Source organism: Saccopteryx bilineata, chromosome 4 (genome assembly GCF_036850765.1).
Source record: "Saccopteryx bilineata isolate mSacBil1 chromosome 4, mSacBil1_pri_phased_curated, whole genome shotgun sequence".
Lineage (NCBI taxonomy): Eukaryota > Metazoa > Chordata > Mammalia > Chiroptera > Emballonuridae > Saccopteryx > Saccopteryx bilineata.
The window spans coordinates 292,744,007-292,758,625 of NC_089493.1; the positions used below are offsets into that span (position 1 = coordinate 292,744,007).

Sequence of the window (14,619 nt, forward strand, 5' to 3'; positions counted from 1 at the left end):
TCACACCCGGAGAGCAGGCAGGCTCAGGCTGTGGAGGGCAGAGGTTGGAGGACTGGGTGAGGGTGTGTGTGGAGGCACGGAGCTGAAAGAAAGGATTATTTTTAGACCGGGACTGCTTTTGAGTGGAAGAGAAGGCAAGGGGGGGGGGGGGGGCGAAGACCAGAAAATTCCAGACTAGTTCATTAAGACGACATTTGTGGGAGAGGCGGAAGCTGCGATTAAACCAGGTGTTAACTCCAGGTTGGGTATAGTGGGCGTTTAGAGTGAGCGATGCGATCTGGGAGGGGGGGTGGTGGTGGCTGTGGTTTTCTCTGTAACAATAGACTTTGCAGGAAGTAGGAGCGCAGAGGCAGCCGAGGGGGTCCTCCGCCCGTTCCCTGTGAGACCGCGGTCAGTGCCTGGTGCCCTTCCCAGCATCTGACTGAAGTATCAGCGCGAGAAAACTGAGCTAAAATTTTTGTTTACAACACTATTTTATATTGTCTACACTTTTATATCTACATTCTACGTGTTAGAAATAGCTGTCATATATTCTTAAAAGTAATATGCCATAGTTAGGGGTTTGTCATACAGTTTAACCTTTTAAGTCTACTGCTGGGCTTATTTATTTATTTATTTATTTATTTATTCATTCATTCATTTTAGAGAGGAGAGACAGAGAGAGAGAAGGGGGAGGAGCTGGAAGCATCAACTCCCATATGTGCCTTGACCAGGCAAGCCCAGGGTTTCGAACCGGCGACCTCAGCATTTCCAGGTTGACGCTTTATCCACTGTGCCACCACAGGTCAGGCTGCTGGGCTTTTATATATCGGACCTTTATTCACATTTTTACAAAACATTTATTTGTGCTTACCTGTGTGATACTTAAAACATGCAGATAATTACAGAGAAAAAAAATAGCCACTGCTTATTATTTATCTACCCCTCCCTGATTTAACAAATGTTAACATAGCCAGCGCTGAATGTTAGATTTAAAAAATACTTGAGGTTTCCTCCCCACCCCAGCAGAGGCCATCGCTCTTCTGATTTCTGTCTTCGTGGACGACATCTGGAGAGAGAATCCCGCCTGACGCGCTCCGGTGTCTGGCCTCGTTCATTTAATGATCGTGTCGAGATCCGTCCGTGTTGTTAACGTGAATCCGTTACCTGTGCTCACTAGTAAGTCCATTGTCTGATTTTACCAGTTTGGTTAGCCATTCTCCTCTCAAGGGGGTCTGCTTTTATTTATTTATTTTTTAAATAGATTTTTAGAGAGACGAGAGAAGCATCGATTTGTTGTTCCACTGAGTCATGTGCTCCTTGGTTGATTCTTGTGTGCCACCTGACCAGGGATCGACCCGCAACCTTGGAGTGTGGAGACAACACTCGAAGCAACTGAACTACCCGGCCAAGGCAAGTGGGGTCTGCCTTTAAAAATAACACCCTCTAGCCTGACCTGTGGTGGCGCAGTGGATAAAGCGTCAACCTGGAAACCCTGAGGTTGCCGGTTCAAAACCCTGGGCTTGCCTGGTCAAGGCACATATGGGAGTTGATGCTTCCTGCTCCTCCCCCCCTCCCCTCTCTATAATAAATAAATAAAATCTTTTAAAAATAATAATAATAATAACACCCTCTATCCTGACCAGGTGGTGGCGCAGCGGACAGAGCATCGGACTGGGATGCGGAGGACCCAGGTTCGAGACCCCGAGGTCACCAGCTTGAGCGCAGGCTCATCTGGCTTGAGCAAAAAGCTCACCAGCTTGGACCCAAGATTGCTGGCTCCAGCAAGGGGTTACTCGGTCTGCTGAAGGCCTGCGGTCAAGGCACATATGAGAAAACAATCAATGAACAACTAAGGTGTCCCAACAAAAAACTGATGATTGATGCTTCTCATCTCTCCGTTCCTGTCTGTCTATCCCTCTCTCTGACTCTCTCTCTCTGTCCCTGTAAAAAACAAACAAACAAAAATAACACCCTCCTCTGTGTCCCTCCACCCTCTCCCGCACCCCCTTGCTACCTAAGGGGTGGTTCGCCCCCTCCAGGTTCCCATCCACGCAGTAGGGCTCACACAGCTATCTGCACCACCCCTTCCACTCAAATGTCGCCTGCTTTCGGAGGCTACCTGGGACCTACCAGAAAGCTACTCCCGGTACCAATTGGGCCACGAGGGCTGGGGGGGGGCGGTCTTCTGGAAGGCCAGGACCCCGGAGGCTGGAGCCAGAGCCTTGGAGGTGCTGGTGGGGGAAGTGTGGGGGATTTTCTGCAAGGGTGTCTTTGGCTTTTTGCCCCCGCCTCTCCGTCCTACGACTAACCAAGGACTTCCTCCATGGGCCCTGCCCCCGCCACTTCAAGGCCCTGAGTAGTTATTTTAACTCTTCCCCCGATACCAAGCATCTCACGGAGCTCTGCTGCTCAGCCCTAGACTTCTCCTTCCGTGCGCTGCTCGGCGATGGCCCTCGGAGCGGTGCTTCTCCTGGGCGGTGAGCGGGGCCCTCGGCGCTGGGAGAAGCCTGGATGGGGGTCTTTATCTAGTGAGGCAGGCTGGGGCTGGTGGTCGGCTCAGATAGCTCTCAAAGAGCCAAAGACCAGGGAGGGGCCCGATGTCCATGGTCTGATGTGAACGGGGAATGGCTTGGCATCTGAGGAGGGAAGCCGGGCTGGTGGGTTAGGTTTGGACAGAAGATGAGCTGGCACTGCACCCCCTCTCCCTCCTGCGGGGCCCAGTGTGGGCACTATGGGCTGAGAGGAGTCAGCCCCATCACCCCGGGAGGGGAAGGCTCCGGGAGCCACCAGAGAGGGGAGGAGGTTGGATACCACCTGCTTGGTCCTGCATTGCCCCCAAGCCTTGACTTCGGCTCGGCTGTCCCATGGCTGCCAAGAGAATACTTTGGAAGTTGACATGATATCAGGACCACAACCACGTGTCATTTAAAAATTAGTGTGTGTCCCTTAGAAATCAGATCTCACACAGAAATCCAGATTTCCAGTTTCTCTTGAGAAATGGGAAGGTCTCACAGCTTCGGGTTCTAGAGCCCAGTGGTGGCTGCCCCCTTTGGAAGGACCACAGTCTGTAAGTGTCCGTCATTCTCTGGTTCTCACATCCACCCACTGGACTCACTGATGTCACCCGCCTGGCCTCCGAGGCATTGAGACCGAGACCCCATCTACTAGTCTGATCACGAGGGCTGCTTTCAAGCTCAGCAGCAGAGTTATTCTTTGACAGAAAGATGTAGGACATGAGGCTCCCTTGCGTGTGGCCGTAGCAGGCTCCCAGGACCCTGAACATCTGGCCTCTTCCTGGACCCTGGGTTTAGGTGACGGCCCTCCCTGTCACTGCCCAGTGTGGAGCTTGGCCTCCATACAGCTTCCCTTGTCTTGGGCTTTGAGTCGACTCTGCAGTCCAGAGAGCACTTGGGTTCTGGAGGGACCGGGTGGCAGTGGCTGGGTGGCAGGGCAGGGCAGGGCAGGGCAGGGCCCGTGAGATGTGGGCTTCCCCAAAGCTTTCGAGCTTAAGGAAGAGACGGTGACCAGTTAAGGACCAGGGGAGAGGGCTAGACTCCTGGCTGTGCCATCGACTGTGCAGTTCTGGGTCACTCAACAAATAGGAATCAGTCCCCTGCCAAAGGCCAGGCGGGCACCAGGCCCCCAGGAAAGACAGAAGCAGCCCTTGCCCCCTTGGAGCCTGCCACCAAGGCAGAGGGACATGGGAGACACAGAATTTCAAATAATCACGGAATTCTAAGTGTGCTCTCCAATCTGGACCCGAGGGCCTCTGTATAATGAGGAGATGAAGCAGGAACTGTCTTTGAAGGGGTGACTCTATGCCCTGGCTTGCCCGGGGGAGTGCAGTCCCAATATCCCTGGTGTAACTATTGATGGTGTCCCTTTGACTCTCAGAGGGCCCCCATTTAGACAGTAAACCTGTGGTCATTGGATCTTTAAAAGACATTCCTTATCTAATATACCAGAAGGTGACAGGGCTCATTTCAGATTATAGATTCCCTCTTGTGGGTCCTTGAAGGGACGTTTCTCTGGACTATTTTTTTAGCCATTTTTTAAAAATTTTATTTATTCATTTTTTAGAGAGAAGAGCCAGAGACGGGGGGGGGGGGGAGAGAGAGAGAGAGAGAAAGAGAGAAGGGGGGGGAGGAGCAGAAAGCATCAACTCCCATGTGCCTTGACCAAGCAAGCCCAGGGTTTCGAACCAGTGACCTCAGTATGCGAAGTCGACACTTTTACCTACTGCGCCACCGCAGGTCAGGCCATTTTTCTGGACTGTTGTTCGTTGCATTGTGCTTTGATTATTTTTAAAGGAGGGAGAGGAACCAGAAACACACAGCTGGCAAATCAGGAAAAAAACAGCTGGGCAGCTGAGAAGCCAGGGCCGGAGTAGGGTGGGCACCGAGGTGAGCAGTCCGGGGTCCAGGAAGTGGGGCTTCTCTGACCGGCTTTCCTGCCCCACCCCCACATTCCTCAGTTCTGGCTTCTTATCACGGATTCAACTTGGACGTGGAAGAGCCCATGGTCTTCCGAGAGGACAGAGCAGGCTTTGGGCAGAGTGTGGCCCAGTTTGGCAGATCTAGGTAGGTTGCCCCGACTCCCATCACCATTGCATTGATATGACTATAGATACAGCTATGGATCCCGATATAGTTGTTTTAAATTGTCCAATTTAAGTCGTTTACATTTTTTGTCTAATTAATTACAGAGTCGTCTATTTGTTTTGAAAGCTTCAGGAGAATTTCCTGTTTAACTTGGGTGATCTATTTCTCAGGCTGGTGACCTGGAGACAGAATGCGCTGTCCCAGAGTTGGGAAATACTGGCTTGTTTTGAATGGTTTTTTTCTTCTTTTTTTGTATTATTCTGAAGTTGGAAACGGGGAGGTAGTCAGATACTCTCCCGCATGCGCCCGACCGGGATCCACCCGGCATGCCCACCAGGGGGCGATGCTCTGCCCATCCGGGACGTCGCTCTGTTGCAACCAGAGCCATTCTAGCGCCTGAGGCAGAGGCCACAGAGCCATCCTCAGCACCTGGGCCAACTTCGCTCCAATGGAGCCCTGGCTGCGGGAGGGAAAGAGAGAGACAGAGAGGAAGGAGAGGGGGAGGGGTGGAGCAGCAGATGGGCGCTTCTCCTGTGTGCCCTGGCCGAGAATCAAACCCAGGACTCCTGCACGCCAGGCCGACGCTCTACCACTGAGCCAACTGGCCAGGGCCTTGAATGGTTTTATTTTTGGTGAAAGTGAAAAAAAAACACAACAAAACAAAACTCAAACCATTTGTATGCATAAACGCATGTATATTCGTATATTCGTGCGCATGCACACACGAGCACACACAAGAGTCCAGCATGGTTCTCCGTGCTTGTGGGTTAACCTCGGGCCCTGGTTTATGAATGGTCTCCCAAATGCCAAGAGCAAACCCCGGAGTTCTGCACACCCCGGAGTGCCCTGCGCCGCCACCCTGCCTGCCACTGCATGTCATGGTTGTGCCTCCAGACTCGTGGTGGGAGCCCCCCTGGAGGTGGTGGCAGCCAACCAAACAGGCGGGCTGTATGACTGTGATGTCGCCACCGGCCTGTGTCGGCCTGTCCCGCTGCACGGTGAGTGACCTGCCCTGGGAACCGGGCCCTAAGCTCACCTGCACCCGGAGTTCCCTCTCCCTGCACATGGGGGGGGGTGCCTGTGAGTGTGACCCTGTGTGTCTGCCCTTGCAGTCCCCCCAGAGGCTGTGAACATGTCCCTGGGCCTGTCCTTAGTGGCCGCGATGAACCGCTCCTGGCTGTTGGTGAGTTTCCCTGGGTCACAGGAGGGTCAGGAGGGCCCGGGGACCAGAGGAGGCTGGGGCTGGGGGAGCAGAGGGGAGTGTTCTGGGGCCACACTGCCTACACAGGCCTCTGCACCCAGGCCTGCGGCCCCACGGCGCACCGAGCCTGTGGGGAGAACGTGTACGTAAAAGGTTCCTGCCTCCTGTTGGGCTCCCAGCTGCAGATCATCCGGAGGGTCCCCGCTGCGCTGCCAGGTAGGTCTCTTAGAGACAGCGATTCTGGGCGGAGCACCTGTGGGCACCGAGAAGTGGGCGGAGCGTGAAGCCGGGGCTCCGCCTCTGCGCTGGCGGGTGGGGTGGTCCTCCCTGAGGCCTCAGCCTGCTGGCTGCCAGGCACCCGCAGATGAACTCTGTCCCTTCCTAGGGGAGTAAATCATAGGGCCGTGGCAAGTGTGCAGCCCAGTGTTGCCCGCCCGGAGGTCTCCCACAGAGAAAGGTGCCTGGGCGCAGGGCGGGGGTGCCTCTCTGCGCAAGCGCAGCCTCTGTGTCCTTGGCCCTGAAGCTTCGCTCCCTGGGCCTCAGTCTCCTTCTTGGTAAAATGGAGCTAAATATAACATGTGATAGTCACTGTGACTGATGCACGTGAGGACCGTGTGGACCAGGGCGAAGCTATCAACGGCCCCCTCTGAGGCCACAGACAATAAATAGGCACAAGTGAGGGCCACCCCAGGTGCTGACTGAGAACAATGTGTTGGACCAGAGAAGCCATGGTGACAGGCATGGTGGACTTTTAGCCAAAGGTGAAGCAGCGGCAGAAATCTACCCCCCACCCCACCCCCAACCAAATTGGGAGAGCAGAGGCTGCAGAGGGAACAGAGAGAGCGGAGTAGGGTGGTGATCAGGATTCTGGGGGCACCATGCCCTGCCTGGGGTGTCTGTGCAGCCAGGGTAGGGAAGGTGGCATTTAAACACCAGAAGGTAAATGTCTTCTAGATGTATCCAGGGCTCATGAGGGGGGATGCCTGATGACAGGGGGACATGGCGCGTAACGAGGCAGGTTTGCCTGGACTGGAGGGACGCGTGCCAGGCAGTGCTGGCTGCCGGACCATGCTGCACCCTCACAAGATCCTGGGTGGTGGGCAGGGTGACCCCCATTCACAGACGAGAAAACGGGCGAGTAACCACTTGTCAGGAGGTGGAGGAGTTCCAGCGTAAGCGGCCCTTTTCCAGAACACGCCCAGCTAGGGCCAGGTGTCTGCAGGGGGAAGCCCCGTGGATACAGTAACAGAAGTGAGAAACAGAAACCACATCGACACGATGAGCTTGCTTGGCCTGAGAGAGGGTGTGAGCGGTGGTTTTGTGATGAAGCTATAAAAAAAGTGGGCACAAGTGCAAGGCGCGGTGACAGCAGCTACCCAGCTGTGAGGGATCACGGCCAGAAGGGGGGCAGCTGAGGGCCTCTGAGCCTGCCCAGCGGGTACCTGAGTTTTCTATCTTCCAGGAGGACTAGGGGGGAGGGACAGGACCTCCCTGGTCTCCTGGGCACCAGCTGGCTGGGTGGGCGGGCGGGGGCGAAGCTGCGGCAGCTCAGCTCACCCACAGTTGGGGGGCTTGACCTCCCGCCACCCTGGGAGCAGCACCGGATGTGGGGCGCTGGCGGAGGTAACAGCTGGGGCTTGCGAGCCCCTCCCCCCACGAGTCTGGGAACAATCGGGAACAATCGGCAGGTCTCGTGCTCCTGCGCTCATGTGCCTATGGCGTGGCTTTCTGTTACAGTGTGGACTTCACAAAGGCAGGGAGGGTGTCTTTCTTTTTAAAGAGACCATCTTCTGTCACGTTTCCCTGGGAACGAACTCTGAGGCTCCTTTGGGAATGCTCCTGAAAGCAATCCCTGTGAGAGGGCGAGAGAGCAAGGCTGGGCAGTGGGGGAGGCTGTACTGCAGTGTCGGAACAGAGGTCTCAGCCTGGAGGACCGAGCTTAGAGCTCTCGGAGCGGAGTGGAGTGTGGCCGGATCCAGGTGGCCCCGATCCAGGGTGTCCCCAGCATAGGAGGCGGGACTGTGGGCAAGGCAGCTCCCTTTTGACGCGGGTGATTCCTGGGAAGAGACTCAACTGGGAGCCAGGGACAGCCAGATGAGTGCTTCTGCCCTGGTGGGGACGAGCTCTTGGTGGCACGCCCAGCATCTACTGCAAATGTGTCCTTCCTCGGGCCTAGAACGATGCCCGGCATGTGGTGCTACCCCTTACTGGGGGGGGGGGCATGCCCTGTCTTAAACACTTTGTATTCATATGAATTCTTTTTACCCTTGCAATAATCCCACGTGGTAGGCACTATGAATATCCCCATTTTACAGATGGGGACACTGCAGCCCAGTGAAGTTACCTAACTTGCCTGACTCTGCCCCGCCTGGGTGGTGGAGCTGGCTGGCACCAGGCACGCTGGCTGCAGGCTGCACACCCTGAGCTCCTTGGCTAAGTTCCTGTGCCCTGTTTCACTGCAGAGCGTGGTGTATTCAATAACTAGTGAAAATTTTGTTAACTAAATGGCTGAGGAACCCACTGGGCCTCTGTCTTCGACTTCCTCCTTCCCCTTTCCAGGCCTTGTGGGAGGAGGGGCGCGACGGGGACTCTGCCGAGGGGACAGGGGCCTGGGCCCACCGATTTGGGTCTCCCCTGCGGAGGGCGAGGGAAGCAGGTGGGAACTGAGCCCTGCGCCGAGAGCAAGCCCTGGCTCTGTGGCGTGGGAAGGCTCCGGGTCCCCGGAGATGGCTGGGACCCACCCGTGCCTCCCCGATTCTTTCCTCCCTCTCCGCAGAGTGTCCGAATCAAGAGATGGACATTGTCTTCCTGATTGACGGCTCTGCCAGCATCGGCCAAAACGACTTTAAGCAGATGAAGGACTTTGTGAGAGCTGTAATGGACCAGTTTGAGGGCACCGACACCCTGGTGAAGACGGGGACCCCCCCCGGGCCTGGGGGGCGGGATGGGGGAGGGTCTGCTTCGGGGCGGGACAACCTGGGAGGGGGTGAGAGCCCTGCTGGGCTTGTTGGCTCAGTGGGCCCGCGCCACCACGAAGCCAGGGTCCCGGGGAAAGATGTGGTCCCAGGGCAGGGCCAGTCTGAGCCCTGAACCCTGCCGGCTCCCCCATTGCACTTAATAGGTTCCCGCAGGCCACAGAAAATAGAATGCTTTTGCTGCTTAAAAGCATCAAAAACACTATAAGATAATTTTGCTGTGAAATTTGACTGAAGGTAACTTGGCCAAGTAATTGATGATTCTCTGCTGTTTTCCATGTAACTCACGACGTCTTCATTTTATTACTTTATTTTAAACCGGTCATTCGTATATGTGTGTATTCATATTCTTGAGAAGTGAGGAAATGTAGCCTAAAGATTGGTATCATGTGTTATAATTTTTTTTAAATTTAGCTTGAACGATTACGTGGTTAGCAAGGTTATTCTCTGTAAACTACAAAAGAAGCCTTCTTTGATTTCAATTTTCCGGTTTTCTTTTTGGGTCATTTTCTTTTCTTCTGGGTTTCAGCGCATATTTGCTGAGCCTCAGAAACACATAGACCGTGGCTTGTCAACCCAAAATTGTTCTGAAACAAAAAGCTCATTAAACACAGAAATGAGCCCTGCTGATCCCAGCCCCGCCCCCGCCCCCGCCCCCCGGCAGTTCTCGCTGATGCAGTACTCCAACCTCCTGGCGGCCCACTTCACCTTCGCCAAGTTCCGGGCCAGCCCGAGCCCTCGGAGCCTGTTGGACCCCATCGTCCAGCTGAAGGGACTGACTTTCACAGCCACCGGCATCCAGACTGTGGTGTAAGCTCCCCTCCTGCGGCCCCTGGGGGCCCAGGCCAGGCCCGGAGCCTCCCTGGCCGGTGGGAAGGTAATCAGGTGTGGCTCACTGTGGGCCACCGCTGGAGGCCAGCTGTGGCACATCTGGTATCCTCATCGTACCTGGAGAGAAGCAGAGGCTCCGAGAGATAAAGTCACTTGCCCAAGGGTGTCTGAGTCCAGAGCGTCCACTCAGAATCATACCACCTCTTGGGAATGAGGATCCGTAGCGGGTGGAATTTAGGAACAAAGAATATGAGTATCTTTATTATTGGTCTCGCAAATTAGAGTCAGTATGGTTTCCAGAAAGGGCTGAATCAGTTTCTTCACATGTCCGACAGTCTGGGGTCACCAGGACTCCCCGTCTCTCCAGATGAGCCTCTCGTACTGCAAACCATTTCTTTCCGGAAGCAATCCCGTCTCAGCCGAGTCACATCTCCTTTTCTACCCTCTCAGGAAAGAGCTGTTTCACAGTAAGAACGGGGCCCGCAAAAGTGCCAAGAAGATCCTCATTGTTATCACAGACGGACAGAAATACAGAGACCCCCTGGAGTACAGGGACGTCATCCCCCAGGCTGAGAAAGCCGGCATCATTCGCTACGCCATCGGGGTACCTCCTTCTCCCCCTCCCCCTCCTCCCCTCCGGTCCTCCTCCTCTTCCTTGTGCCTCCCCCAGACTCAGCCTGCACCTCGCCCCGCCCTCCCGCAGAAAGCCTGCTGGGCTGCTCCATCTCAGCTGCCTCTCCGCTGCAGGTGGGAGATACCTTCCAGGAGCGCACCGCCAGGCAGGAGCTGAACACCATTGGCTCCGTCCCCTCGCAGGACCACGTGTTCAAGGTGGACAACTTTGCCGCCCTTGGCAGCATCCAGAAGCAGCTGCAGGAGAAGATCTTTGCTGTCGAGGGTAAATGGGGCAGAGATTAGGTCTTGGAATTGGATTGTGCCGAGGTCCTGAAGGTCCGGCCCCATTCACAGCTCACCCAGACTTGCTCCCCAGAACCCAGGCCCCGAGTCCTTGTGGTCTCATGACCTCTGCGACCTGTTTCCCCCACAGGAACCCAGTCGAGGACAAGTAGCTCCTTCCAGTATGAGATGTCACAAGAAGGCTTCAGTTCAGTACTCACAACGGTGGGTGGAGCATGTGCTTGACAGCAAGCCTCAGGCAAGACCCTGGGCCAGCCGGCCCTTGATTGGCAGCTGGAACCCAGAAGTAAACAAGAAAGCTGACCCTACCCTCAAGCTCACCATCTGTTTGGGTGAGACATTCAGGGAGTGTATGCAGGTGCCAGGAACAGGGCAGAGAACAGGATAGCCAAGGTTCCTTCTCTCATGTAGTAATTATCCAGTGGGGAAGACCTTTAGATCGTGCTCAGTGACGGGATAAAGAGAGGTGATCAGAGGAGGCCTGAGGAATAACAGCTGAGGCTGAATGATAAGAAAGGTTCAGCCCTGGAAAAATCTGGGGAGAGATTGCTCCAGATAGAGGAAAAGGCAAGTGCAAAGGTCCTGAGGCAGGAACAGAGTCACTGCACTAGAGAGCTAGGACCAGCACAGCTGGAGCAGAGTGAGCTAAGGACGCCATGGAAGGAGATGGCCACGGAGGTGGGGAGGGCCAGACATGTAGACCAAAGACATAACAACACAACATGCCTTGTCCAAAGTAGGTGTGTGTTCAAAATAGCTGGAGGAATTTGCCTCAAAATAGTTTGGGGAGAGAGTGGGGGGGATGCAGAAATGAAACAAGGTTGGTCATGAATTGACCCCTGAAGCTGTGTCATGGGTACTTATGGATTCATTAGATATTTCTTTCTACATCTGTGTCTTTTCTAAATGATCCACAATCAAAAGTTTTAAAAGTAAACAGTCTGGGCAGAGCAAGAAGTGCCTGCCTCTCCCCAAGGGAACCGAGGAAGCCTTGCAGAAGAGGGACTTGAGGCTGACTCTCCCAGAGACAGGAGTTGAGTCCCAGAAAGAGAGGAGAGAGAGGTGTCCGGGCCAGAGGCTTGCTGTGTTTTGGAACAGAGGGTAACTCCACAGGTTTGATTGGGATGGCTCCTAGATGCCATTCTAAGTGGCTTGGTGACAGGGAGCCATCTTGGTTTGCCAGTAGGGTGGTGGCTTCACAGTTGGGTTTGAGGAACCCTAACCCTGGGGCCGCGGGTGAAAGACAATGGAGCTGACCGGGCCCCCGTGGGGTGGGCAGATATTGAGAGGATTGCTCTGGCATTGCTGTCCCCCTCTCCCTCCCCCTGCTCAGCCCTGGAATCCTTTCTTCCCAGGACGGACCTGCTCTGGGGGCTGTGGGGAGCTTCAGCTGGTCTGGAGGGGCCTTCGTGTACCCCCCAAATACGAGCCCCACCTTCATCAACATGTCCCAGGAGAATGTGGACATGAGGGACTCCTACCTGGGTGAGAAGAGGCTTTGGTTGTGAGGACAGGTGGGAGATGAGCTTCCTGGGAGGGGCGGGAACGGGGGGGGGGGAGCTGGGGGGCAGGGGGGAACCATCATGCTGAGACCAAGCCCCCTCAGGCTACTCCACTGAGCTGGCCCTTTGGAAGGGGGTGCAGAGCTTGGTCCTGGGGGCCCCCCGCCATCAGCACACCGGGAAGGTTGTCATCTTCACCCAGAAGTCCGGGCAATGGAAGATGAAGGCTGAAGTCAGAGGGACCCAGGTTGGGTGTGGAGGAACAGAGGGCGGCGGGGTCTCCAGGGGCAGAGAGGGAGGGGAAGGAGGGGTTCGGAGCTCATGGGGGGAGATCCTGGTGCCTGGGGAGAGGCAGAGCCCGGCCCAGAGGGGGTGCCCTCTAGCAGGGGCAGGCAGGGTGACTTCAGGCTCTGCCCTCCAGATCGGCTCGTACTTCGGGGCCTCCCTCTGCTCCGTGGACGTGGACAGAGATGGCAGCTCCGACCTGGTCCTCATCGGGGCTCCCCATTACTACGAGCCGACCCATGGGGGCCGAGTGTCTGTGTGCCCCGTGCCCCGAAGGGTGAGTGGCTGACGAGGAGACCTGGGCTGGGTGGGGCCTGGGCGTGGGGTGGCGGCGTGGCCCGGGTCGGGGACTGGCATTGGTTTTGTTCTGCAGAGGGCCAGGTGGCAGTGTGAGGCTGTTCTGCGTGGGGAGCAAGGCCACCCCTGGGGCCGCTTTGGGGCGGCCCTGACAGTGCTGGGGGATGTGAATGGGGACAGGCTGATGGACGTGGCCATCGGGGCCCCGGGAGAAGAGGAAAACCAGGGTGCTGTCTACCTATTCCATGGGACTTCAAGGCGGGGCGTCAGCCCCACGCACAGCCAGGTGAGACGCCCGGTCTTCAGCCTCCTTTTTATGTCTCCGAACAACCCGATCCCGCCTCCTGACGCTGGCCTTAGCGGGGGCTGTCCCCCCTTCCATTAGTGGCTTATTACCCTGAGTCTCACCAGGCTCAGCTAAGACTTTAATCCGTTGAGGGCAGCTTAACAGTTAAGAGACTGCAGGCTCTTGTCAGATGCCTGGCCGGCCAGCTGTGTGTGGCTTTAGGCTAACGATGGAGTTAGCCTTAGTTTCCTTCTGTGAGACGGTCAATAATGAATCAACTTCATGGGCTTCTTGTAAATATTACTCAGTGGCAGTGCCATTCATCCGATAATTATGAATAAACATACAAGTGATGAACAGACAAGTCTGTTACGTTCCCACGGTTCTGCTCTGCATTTGTCGTCCGCCTGCACCCTCCCGAGAAAGCTCCCGTCTTTGTCCGGCGCCCCGAGGTCCTCACTCTGCTCGCTCTCCATTCCGACCCCTTCGTCTCTTCTCTCTTATGACTCCGTTGGGATCCGAGTTCCCTGCAGCCTCCCTCCCGAACCTTTCCTGTCAGAGCTGTCCATCAATCACCTCCCTTGACTCCCCCCCACCCCAGAGGATCGCGGGCTCCCAGCTCTCCCCTGGGCTCCAGCACTTTGGGCAGTCGCTGAGCGGGGGCCAGGACCTCACCCGGGACGGACTGGCAGACCTGGCTGTGGGGGCCCGGGGGCACGTGCTGCTGCTCAGGTGAGAACTCCCCGCCCCTCAGCCTGCTCCGCTGGCTGGCTCTGTATCTCATTCACCCAGCTGCCCCTCCCGGTCATCCTCCCAGGGCCCAGCCCCGTCCTCAGCCCTGTCCATACCCTCAGGAGCCTGCCAGTGCTGAACGTGGCGGTGGCCATCAGATTCAGCCCCTCCGAGGTGGTGAAGGCCGTGTACCAGTGTGTGGGAGAGGTGCCCGCCCCCCAGGACGCGGCGACAGCCACCGTCTGTTTGACTATCCAGAAAAGCTCGCGTGATCAGCTGGGTGAGCTTCCTTCAGGACTCCCACCCTCCCTCCCAAGGTCCCTGAGCCCCGTCTTCGTCCTCGGAGGGCATGGGCCCAGGAGTCCAGATCTCCTTTCACAGCCGTTTCTGCGGGCGTGGGCAACCCGGGTCCCTGCTCTCCCCGCGGCCCGGCCGGGCCTGTAGGTCCGTCTCCAGGATCAGCGTGGAGTCTGTCCACGTCTCTCCGTCTGTCCACGTCTCTGCCTTCCTTGAGGCCTCTCTTTTCCCTGCCTACAAGGGGAGCTGTCCCCACACCTGTCCTTGCTCCTCCCCGAGAGCAACCAGAGTGATTACTTCCAACGTGCTCGCCTGACCTCCTTGCTCCTCTGCTGAACGCCTCTCAACTCCCTCCTTCCTGCACTGACCAAGACCAGAGTCCCCTCCGCCATCACCGGCTCAGTGATTGGTCCCTTCCTGCCCCCCTCGCCTCTCCTCATCCCACCCCCCTCTCTCCCTACACCTTTGTAAAGGTGCCGGCCTCCCCCCTTCCGGTTTCAGCCCCTGTCCCCACGGTCTGGGGCGCTCCCCTCCCCAGTCTTCACCTCCCAGGGCCCGGGCCCTGTCTTCAGTGCTGTACATACCCTCAGGAGCCTGCCAGTGCTGAGGGTATGCTCACCCTCAGACCAGAGCTCGGACAAGGTCCACTCGGGAGGGCGTCTCCGAAGCCCCGCTGAGTTAGCCAGCCCTCCTCGGTCGGTCGTTCTGAGGG

At 56.4% G+C, this 14,619-nt stretch overlaps 1 protein-coding gene across 8 annotated transcripts in view; it reads left to right on the plus strand.

The window, feature by feature from the left end:
- The first annotated feature begins 2,344 nt into the window (after positions 1–2,344).
- Positions 2,345–14,619, plus strand: part of ITGAD (integrin subunit alpha D) — a 28,078-nt gene continuing 15,803 nt past the window's right edge. For 5 of the 8 annotated variants that reach the window (XM_066275734.1, XM_066275735.1, XM_066275738.1 and 2 more), the window contains exons 1-16: positions 2,345–2,459; positions 4,457–4,562; positions 5,478–5,581; positions 5,696–5,766; positions 5,886–6,000; positions 8,561–8,691; positions 9,424–9,569; positions 10,041–10,194; positions 10,338–10,488; positions 10,639–10,712; positions 11,864–11,993; positions 12,115–12,257; positions 12,432–12,572; positions 12,669–12,878; positions 13,480–13,610; positions 13,733–13,890. In XM_066275734.1, coding sequence (XP_066131831.1) covers positions 2,429–2,459; positions 4,457–4,562; positions 5,478–5,581; positions 5,696–5,766; positions 5,886–6,000; positions 8,561–8,691; positions 9,424–9,569; positions 10,041–10,194; positions 10,338–10,488; positions 10,639–10,712; positions 11,864–11,993; positions 12,115–12,257; positions 12,432–12,572; positions 12,669–12,878; positions 13,480–13,610; positions 13,733–13,890 — 1,996 coding nt within the window. In that variant the 5' untranslated portion in view covers positions 2,345–2,428. Of the gene's footprint in view, positions 2,460–4,456; positions 4,563–5,477; positions 5,582–5,695; positions 5,767–5,885; positions 6,001–7,014; positions 7,223–7,364; positions 7,408–8,560; positions 8,692–9,423; positions 9,570–10,040; positions 10,195–10,337; positions 10,489–10,638; positions 10,713–11,863; positions 11,994–12,114; positions 12,258–12,431; positions 12,573–12,668; positions 12,879–13,479; positions 13,611–13,732; positions 13,891–14,619 lie in introns of those variants that run through there. The other 3 variants (XM_066275740.1, XM_066275741.1, XM_066275739.1) reach the window with 3 other exon arrangements.